Source organism: Caretta caretta, chromosome 13 (genome assembly GCF_965140235.1).
Source record: "Caretta caretta isolate rCarCar2 chromosome 13, rCarCar1.hap1, whole genome shotgun sequence".
NCBI lineage: Eukaryota > Metazoa > Chordata > Testudines > Cheloniidae > Caretta > Caretta caretta.
This window is the reverse complement of record NC_134218.1, coordinates 42264285-42274474: the sequence shown is the minus strand read 5'-3', so window position 1 is coordinate 42274474 and position 10190 is coordinate 42264285. Positions and strand designations below refer to the sequence as shown.

The 10190-nt window shown below is 50.2% G+C and overlaps 1 gene segment (V, D, J or C); it reads left to right on the top strand.

The window, feature by feature from the left end:
* The first annotated feature begins 8727 nt into the window (after positions 1 to 8727).
* On the top strand, positions 8728 to 9758 carry LOC142068860 (T cell receptor alpha variable 21-like). The segment is given in 2 exon segments: positions 8728 to 8896; positions 9425 to 9758. Coding segments are annotated over 2 exon segments (354 nt in total).
* Positions 9759 to 10190: the final 432 nt, after the last annotated feature.

The window sequence follows — 10190 nt, the reverse complement described above, 5'->3', positions numbered from 1 at the left end:
CTAAGGCAGTAACAGTATCTGAACATTTGAAATGTGATCGCTAGAGAAGATACTATGGAGGCGTGTTGTAGTCTCAGCATTTGGATATTCAATCTCCTAGGTAACTGGGCTGGGATTTCAAATAAGCCTAAGGGAACTAGACACTCAGTTCCCATTGCACCATAAACCGAACCCGAAAATTCACCCTTACTCTTGACTGTCACCAAAATTCGAATGATACAACCTGACCCTCACCATAACCCTAAACCCTTATTCACACCCTCTCCTTAATCCTAACGTTAAACCCCCAACCTTTCTCCTGCTCATGGCGTTAATGCCTATGGAGTTAGGCGCCTAAATCCCTTAGACTTCTTTGAAATTCCCTGAAACTGCAATGCAGGTGGAATCATTTCCACGGCTCAACTGCAGGTTAAATGTTGCCCTTGAATGTGTTTGTCTTGTTGCAGGTGACGCGCCGGGAGACTCGGCTCAAGCCAAGGAATCCGAAGTGTCTGGATCAGCTGGCGAATCTGTGGCACTCAGCGGTTCTTACACTTCCAGCGATACCTATGTCTATCTCCATTGGTACCGACAGCATCCGAACCAAGCCCCGCAGCCCATTCTCTATAGAGGAGCGAAGTCCTACAGTGGCCGCAGCCAAACCGCTGAACATCACGGCCCTGGAGCCGGCGGACAGAGCCCTGTATTACTGCGCCCTGCACTGGGCACGGTGACAGCCGCATGGGGGAGCCGTACAAAAACCCTCCCTTCCCAGCGGCAGGTGATGTTAGGCACCTCACAGGCATTTCTTTTCAAGAATGTGCAGGATTAAAACCATGTCTTCCAGGGATATGGTGAGAAGGGCTGTGAAAGCAGCTGCATGTACTCTGTAGAGTATGAAAACTTGTCATTTGGAATCCCTGTACTTTCTCTTCCTTTAATGTCAAGCGAGGGGGGACAACAATGGCTGTAGAAGAATAGGCCAAACAAAGGGAAATCATTTCTAGAATGTTGTCCGAAACATTCAGAGGAGACTAAGAGAGAGTGAGATGTCTAGCTCTCCTTGCTCCTTAGAAAAATCTCAGATTTCATTCAACTGAAAAAAAAAAATCGATGTCGTTATATGACCCCTCCCCAGTAACTACTGAGCACAGCAAAATATTTATCCTCATAATCCGCCTGGGAGGTGGAAAAATACTACAATCTCCATTTTACATGTGGGGAAACCAAGGCACAGAACCGTTAACTGGCTTGTTCCAGGGCAAACAGGGAGTCGGTGGCAGAGGTGGGAACCGAAGCCAGGTGTGCCCAGTCCCAAACCAGAAACTGACTCACATCCATCTTCCCTGAACCACCCCGCGATTTCAACTGCAGACTAATCTAAACACGGCTTGTTTCCTGTGTCTGTTACTAGCCCTCCAAACTTCTCCCTCTTCCACTCGGCAGGTTTCTGATTAACCGTCCCCAGTCGAAGCTGCCTTCAGGTGACATAGAATCATAGAATCATAGAATATCAGGGTTGGAAGAGACCTCAGGAGGTCATCTAGTCCAACCCCCTGTTCAATGCAGGACCAATCCCCAATTTTTGCCCCGATCCCAAATGGCCCCCCTCAAGGATTGAACTCACAACCCTGGGTATGAAGATTCGATTCATTCTGTCGCAAGAGCAATATCTGGGAGGTAGAAATTTGGTGGCTGTACAGAAGGAGACACCATGGAGACGTGGGTTATTCTCGGGTTTTGGATAGTGAATCTCCTAGGTAACTGGTCTCGAATTTTCAGAGGATTCTATGGGAATTGGGCTTGTCTACACTTACATTTTATAGCGCTCCAGCTCACCCCGCTGAGCGCAGCAAGTCTGAGGCGTTAAAGCGCTCAGTGTGGGCAGGCTCCGAAGGCTGCTCCCAGGGCTCTGAGCTAATCCCCTGGTGGAGGTGGATTACCAGGAGTGCCGCGGGAGCGCTTTGAAGTTTCCAGTGTAGTCATAACACTTCTTTGCCTAGTTTAGGAGATGACCTGTACCGGTGTAGAGTGTGTGTGTGTGCGGGAGGAATAATTTGTAGTAAAATAAGGGTTAAAATGTTGGGTAAAAATAGAGACAAAAATAGAACTACTGTTTGAAATACAAATTAAGACAAAATGTAAATTGAAAATTTCATTGACAAAGGGACAATAGACTGTTAAAATACTCTGTACTTTAGGAGTATTCTCTCTGTTTGGTGAAATGGGGGAAATAGTTAGAAATACCCATTTGTGAGTGGTGTGGGTCCAGCTGCAGTTAGTTACCAACTGGCCAGGGGTCACATCAACACTCCTGTTGTAGAGACATTTGCATTTTTAGGTAGATTTGTTTGGAAACTATTTAATTGCAAGACACTTTCTGCAAGAACATCTGTGGAGACCGGCGAACTCTGAAGTCCTGTGGTACGTGGTAAAATCGTGACGAAGCAGCGCCCTCTGCTGGTTGAAAAGATAAACACAGTTTGTCATTGGAAACCCTTCGACGCTCGGCATCTTCGGTTTCACTCGGGCTGTGGACAAAGGCAGCAGAGGAAAGAGGAAAATGATTTAAAACCATTCTTTCAGGAGTTCTGGCTGGGCATTTCAAATGACGTTAACGGAGTTGGGTGCCTCATCCCATTACATTTGTTGTGATAATACCAGACATTACTGCCAATAAACATATTCATGCCCCGTCCCACTGATTCCTGGGTGCGTCAAGAAATCTGAACAGTCCCTATATGAGTTAGAAAAAAAAATCTCCCTTTTTTACAGCTAGGGAAACTGAGGCAGAGAGGATTACACATCCTCACACACAGAAAGTCTGTGGCAGAATCCCAGAGCAGACCCTTGTCCACAAGCCCATCCCTCTCCCCTTAACAACACTAATATGTCAGTTGCAGGCTGACCTGAACCCACTCTGTTTTCTGGATCTGCGGTGAGTTCTCCCAAACTCCCCCTTCTTCTTCTTTGTCGGTTTCTAATCAATAATTTTCCACAGCTGTAACTGCGCGCACAGACATGACATTTATATTCCTCTGAGGCAGCGGTAGTAGCTGGGAGTTTGAAACCTGGTCGGTATGGATAGAAGATACTATGGAAATGTGTTTTATTCTCAGCATTTGGATATTTAATCTCCTAGGGAACTGGGCTGGGATTTCAAAGAGGCCTAAAGAAACTAGAAAAGGAGGACTTGTGGCACCTTAGAGACTAACCAATTTATTTGAGCATAAGCTTTCCTGAGCTACAGCTCACTTCATCGGATGCATGCAGTGGAAAATACAGTGGGGAGATTTTATATTCACACTGTAATGAGAGTGATCAGGTAAGGTGAGCTATTACCAGCGGGGGGGGGGGGGGAGGGAGGGAAACCAAAACAACCTTTTGTAGTGATAATCAAGTTGGGCCATTTCCAGCAGTTGACAAGAACGTGTGAGGAACAGGGGCGGGGGGGGGGGGGAGGAGATAAACACTGGGAAATAGTTTTACTTTGTGCAATGACCCATCCACTCCCCGTCTTTATTCCAGTTTAGACACCTTTAGATTAGGCTTGAATAAAGACAGGGAGTGGATGGGTCATTGCACAAAGTAAAACTATTTCCCCATGTTTATTTCCTTCCACCGACCCCACTGTTCCTCACACGTTCTTGTCAACTGCTGGAAATGGCCCACCTTGATTATCACTACAAAAGCGTTCCCCCCTCCCCCGCCCGCCTTGCTGGTAATAGCTCACCTTTTCTGATCACTCTTGTTACAGTCTATATGGTAAAACCCATTGTTTCATGTTCTCTGTGTATATAATATCTCCCCAGTGTATTTTCACGAAAGCTTACGCTCAAATAAATTGGTTAGTCTCTAAGGTGCCACAAGTCCTCCTTTTCTTTTTGCGGATACAGACTAACACAGCTGCTACTCTTAAACGGAAGGAAACTAGACACTCAATTCCCATTGAACCATAAACCTAACCCTCTACTTAACCCTTGCCCTGAACTGTAACTCTCCCGCAAGACTGTAACCAAAACGTGAATGCTACAACCTGACAGTTCACTCTCACCATAACCCTAAACCCTACCCCTGCCCTAGGGGGTGCAGAAGCACAGTCCGCCAGCCCAGTCTCTTCCCTAAAGAGCCTACAGTCTAAGGGTGACTACCCGTCTCTGCCACTGACCTGCTATATGAGCTTGGGCAAGTCCGTTCTACTCTCTGTGCATGTTTCCCTCCTATCCCCTGGTCTGCCTTTCCCTGCTGCCCACGTCATCTCTTAGGGGCAGGGAGCCTTGTGGCGATCTGTTTTTAAAGCACCAATCACGCTGCCGAGGGGGGGCCCTAGGCTCTTGCTGAAATAATCACAGTGCGGCACCAGCCTGTTTTGGAGATGGGACACCAGGCCAAACGGATCGGCCCAGCCATTCCCGGGATACACCTGAGGGTAGAACCAGGCCAGTGCCCCATGTGCCGTACCCTCTGCTGCCCCCTAGTGGCCATTCCGCTCCACCCACCTTCAGCGGCAACCATCCGCTTTTCATTGACATCCTGTTTTCACTCGCTTCCCCTCATCTTTTTTTTTTTTTTTAATTCCCGATACAGTTTTCGGTGCCTGATAGGGAGACAGGCTGGCCCTTCGCCTTGTTACCCTCTTCGGCCAGTGGCTTTTAACCATTTTTTTTTGCTTCCTTGATGGTGGTGTGTGTGCGCTACATAAATATTGCTTAGCCCAGGAAAGCACAACAGAGAGGGAAATCCATGAATTATAGGGACAGAGCCTTAACTGTCAGAAACGGGACCAGCTGCCCCCGATTTAAATGCAGCTCCAGTGATTTACATCAGCCATGGATCTGCCCATGGTCTCCAGCGGAGCTATGGCCAGTTTGCTCCAGCTGGGGAACCGGCCCAGTGACTCTGATGGAACCCAGTTAATCTGCACCAGTGGAGGATCAGGCCCAGGGCACTCAGAAGCAAAACCCTTTCCCTCCCCCACCCACTTGAGCAGGGTAAATGTACCGATTTCCTTCCAACCTGAAGGCCACCCCTGGAGGCTGAGCGGTGTCAGAGCTTCACCTCGTCCAGCCACTTCGCTCTGCAGCTGGGTCCCTGACAATGAGCCTGCCCGCTTTGCTGCTGGTGCTGGCTCCAGGTATTCAAGGCTCTGCTCTGAGCACGGCGCCACGGGTTGGGATTTCCAGGCTTTTCTGAAAGAAAGGCACTCCGATACCATGGGGATGGACGCTCATAGGTAGACAGACGGATAGTGCAGAGGGAAGGATGGGCAGAGCAGAGGGAAGGGTGAATGGATGGACAGACAGACAGCACAGAGGGAAGGATGGACAGATGGTGCAGAGTGATAGAGAGACAAATGGAAAGACAGCAAAGAGGGAAGGGTGGATGGATGGACAGGCAGACAGCGCAAAAGGAAGGTGGATGGATGGATGGATAGACAGACGGTACAGAGGGAAGGGTGTATTTCCGTTTGCTTGTTTTCTTCCTTGTCTACACAGAGGTGCATGTATTTTTCTGTCATTGCTGAGCAAGAAAACCTGGACTAAAACCAACCTCCTCTCCCCAGGTGCGTTGGGCCAATACACGGTGACCCAGGACCGGTCCCAGGCCCCTGCCCATGAAGGAGAACCCATCCAGCTCAACTGCTCCTACACGGGCACCGAGTACAGTGTGCTTTGGTACCGCCAGCCCCAGGGGGGCCAGCCGCGGTTCGTGGCCTCCCTGTCCTCTAGCGGCAGAGACACCCGAGAGAATTTCACCATGAGCCTGGACACCAAAACCAAAAGCAGCTTCTTGTACCTGAACAGCAGCTGCCTGGAAGACGCCGCGGTGTATCTGTGCGCGCTGGAGCACCGTGCGAGATGAACACAGGCAGCCCGTCACAAAACCCTGGGTGGGGCAGGCCACAAGGACCGAAGAGAGCAGACAAGTGGAAGTTAGAATAGAACAGAGGATATGAGCACAGAAGAGAGGAAAGGGAAGTAGAACAGAGTAGGTGAGAGGCAATAAGAACAGAATGGAACAGAACAGAAGCTATGTGAACAGAATAAAGGGGAGAGAAGTCAGTAATTTAAGGAAGAACCTTGAAGAAACACCTGGAAAATTATAGACAGTCACATTTTCACCTTTTCGCCTTCCCCAGTTGCCTGGATCGGGTGGTTTTATATCACAAATAGCTTCCTTGCCCCACAACACTAGCAGATGGGGAAGCATTCTCTGGGGAGACGATCTGGTAACTCAGTAATTCCAATGTGATTTTCCCTGTTGTTCAGGTCAGACAGTTTCAGACTGGAAACGTGCACACAGACATTCTCACACAGAGTCACACACAGGACACACTCACACAAGTAGTCTCTCTCTCTCTCTCTCTCTCTCTCTCTCACACACACAGACACACACACACACTTGCACAGACATACACACTCACATAAGAATTCTCACATACAACCACACAAACACACTCCCTCACCTAGACTCACACACACAAATAGATAGATTCAAACACACAGCCAGAAACCTACACACTGAAATCACACACACAGGCACACTCTCTGACATCTATCCCTCTTCATACACACTCCGAAATACAGATATCTAAGTGCGTGTGTGCGCGCGCACACACACACATACACACAGACTTAATCTCAGAGGCAAAGAGATCCATGCACGATCCTAGATGATAATATCCTCGATTGGACCAACTTCTGTTGGGGAGACAAGTTTTCCAGCTACACAGAGCTCTTCCTCCGCTGGGAAAGCACGTCTCTCTCACCAGCAGACGTTGGTCCAATAAAACATATGACCTCACCCACCTTATCCCTCCAATAGCGTGGGCCCCACACAGATACAACAACACGGCACACTCCTAGATAAACAGACTGGCCCCCAGAATGCAGCCCACACCCAGAGAATGTCCTGTGTCAGACTCAGATCTCTAGGCAAAGGGACCCAGTCCTGCCCTTCATTGCAAGGTCTGACAGACACCACAGCACCCATGAACTTCCTTCTGCTCATTGCACAGCTGCGAGGTATTACACCCTTTCGCTCTCTGTGCTTTGTTATTCTCTCTCTCACACACACACCAACACACCTTCCCTCTCACACTCATGCAGGATTTAAGAGCTTGGCGTCACTTGGTATTTTATTACTGCGTTTAAGCCAATCCCGTCTCTTTGTAGTCAGCTCTACTGAGCACAACAGAGACACCTGCAGTTTGTAAAACTCCGTCTGTCTCCTGGTGGCTCATCTCTAGCCCTCCACTGCAAGGGGACTTCCAACCAAACACCCGCCCCTCTCTGGCCCTGACCTCCTTTGGTCTCCCTCACCCCGTTTTCCCCACAGGGGCTCGCGGCCCATACGCCGTCACTCAGGACAAATCCGCTGTCTCCAGCGAGGGACAGTCCGCACAGCTCAGCTGCAGTTACCGGCGGGGAGAGCGGAGCATCCCTTGCTGCCAGCAGGTCCCGGGCGGTTCCCTGCCGTTCCTGATATTAAGGATCACAGGTGGCTGGCAACAGGGAGATTCCTTCACCAGGTCCTTGGAAACCACCAACCGGTGCAGCTCGCTCAGCTTCCCCAGCAGCCAGCCTGGGCCCTCAGATGTGAACTCGTGTGCTTTGTACGAGTGTGCTTTGAGGACAAAATCCACGGCAGCCTGTCAGGGAGGTGGGTATGTGCTTGCAAAGACTTGTAGAGCCCTCGGGTCTGTGTGGGGAATGATTTTACTCTCAGCCCTCACATACCACGGAGATGCGTGTCAGCATAGACAGATATTGCAGCAAGAGGGAGCGATGGACAAAGCAGCGGGCTGGGTGGCTAAATGGATGCCGAGACCAAAGTGCGGCAGGAAATCTAGCCAGAGCTGGTTCTAGGTTTTTTGCCGCCCCAAGCAAAACAAACAAACAAACAAACAAAAACAAAACAAAACAAAAAACCCAAAAGCGGGCCGGAATGCCGCCCCTGGAATTGTGCCGCCCAAGCAGGTGCTTGCTTTGGTGGTGCCTAGAGCCGGTCCTGAATCGAGCTAGCTATCTAGGTACTGGATCAGGAAAGCGAGGGACCTCGATAATGAAGACTGCGGAGAATGAGAAGAGACATTTTTTCCTTCCTGCATATTCTAATAACCAAACACTCAGATATAAGCTCTTTTTCAAGAAATCGCTGTCATTCCCGACGCAGCAGGAAACATCACTTCCTTGTGTATTAGTAGCCTGTGACTCTTATACTTGCGGATTATTCCTCTAGACCCCTGAAATCTACTTAAGAACATAAGAATGGCCAGACTGGGTTAGACCAAAGGTCCATTCTGCCCCGTATCCTGTCTCCTGACAGTGGCCAATGCCAGGAACCCCAGAGGGAGTGAACAGAACAGGGAATCATCCAGTGACCCATCCCCTGTCGCCCGCGTCATGACCATACTTTCACGAGGGTTACATTTCAGGGGAGGGAGAAGGCTCATCTTCAGCAATTTGTGGCATTAATAGAATAAGCAATGTGGCCGTGTCTGTCCGTAATCCTGGGGGCCATTCACAGCCCTGTAAAGCGGCGTAGCCCCAGCAAGGATGCGAAGTTGAAAGTGGCCCTCGCTCTTCCCCACAACTCACCTGTGCCGAGAAGCCAGGCTCCGCCCACTCACAACACCCACTTGCTCAGAGCAGTTCTGCGAAGTTGACTCCCTGGGACTCATTTCCTCGCTGTCTTAGGCTACCCCGTAGCTTCTGCGGGCACCAAAGAGGCTCCTACTTCAGGAGGAGGAGCTGGTAAATTTGCCCCAGGGGGAGAAGTAAATCTACCTGTGAGGGGGCGGAACCTTCTGTACTGAACGGGGAACACCCGGCTATAAAGCTCCTTTGCTGAGGGACAATGGAGAGACCCTGGCTGCTGTTGCCACGGCTGCTGCTACTGCTGGTGAACATTCCCTGTAAGTCTGGGGGCAGGAAACGCTACAGAAGATGCTGAACGTGATGGTGGATTTAAGAGCACAAGGATTAATTCCCTGGCTCTCCCCTTCGGTTTGAAAGCCAGGCACAGTTCTCTGTAATGGAGTGGATGGGAATCCAGGGCGCCTGGGTTCAATCCCCAGCTCTGGCCTGCTGGAGTTCCTTCCCTTTTGTGTGCCTCAGTTTCCCCTCCCACCCTTTGCTTGGCTATTTAATCTGTAAACCCTTTGGGGCAAGGGCTGTCTCTTATTATTGTGCCTTTGGGAATCTCGCAGGCAGCAATAATATAGGGCTAACCCCCTAACCCCAACCCCTAACCCTAGATAATATAGGGCTAACCCCAACCCCTAACCCTAACCTTGCAATCTAGGAAAAGAGCAGTCGTGGGCCAGATGCAAGGCCCCTGGAAATTAAGAGAAACTCCACCGGGCTTTGCATCCGGCCAGTGTGTGAACTGGGCAGAGGTGCCCTGTCATCTATGGGGTGTGTCTTTTGCCTTCTGCCCGCAGGGGGGAGCTGCCAGGCCGAGGTGCACCAGAACCTGTCTGCGGTCACTCGGGAAGGACAGAACAGCAGCATCACCTGCCACTACACGACGAGCGATTTCAGGAGTTTGCAGTGGTTCAGGCAGCTTCCCGGAGGCCAGCCTGTCTCCCTGCTGATTCTGGTGTCCGATGGGAAACAAACCAAGGAGCCCAACCTCACGGCGGAGCTCGACAAGGGGAAGCAGCTGAGCTCCCTGCACATCAGAGAATCACAGCTGGGAGATGCAGCCACCTATTTCTGCGCCGTGGAGACACAGTGACACAGGAGCACTGGCAGCCTGTGCAAAAACTCCCCAGCTGGAGGGTAGCTGTCAGGCTGGCTGGCGGTACAACACCACCACCTACTTCTTACACAGTGCATCTCTGAGCGTGCGTCACCTTCCTTAACACGGTCAGCCCCCCACCCCCAGGTGAGGCAGGGCTGTGCAAGGATCCCCGTCGCATGGGTCGGGAGCTGAGACAGAGAGGCTGAGGAGGGAATGCACTTGGGGAATACCTCCTAGGGAAAGACCCCCAAGGGAGCGGCTCTCAACCTTTCCAGACAAGTGTTCCCCTTTCAGGAGTCGGATTTGTCTGGCATACCCCCAAGTTTCACCTCACTTAAAAATTACTTGTTTACAAAATCAGACCTAAAAATACAGAAGTGTCCCAGCAACACTGTTACTGAACAATTGTGGACTTTCTCCTGTGTACCAAATAATTATAAAATAAACCAATTGAAATATAACGA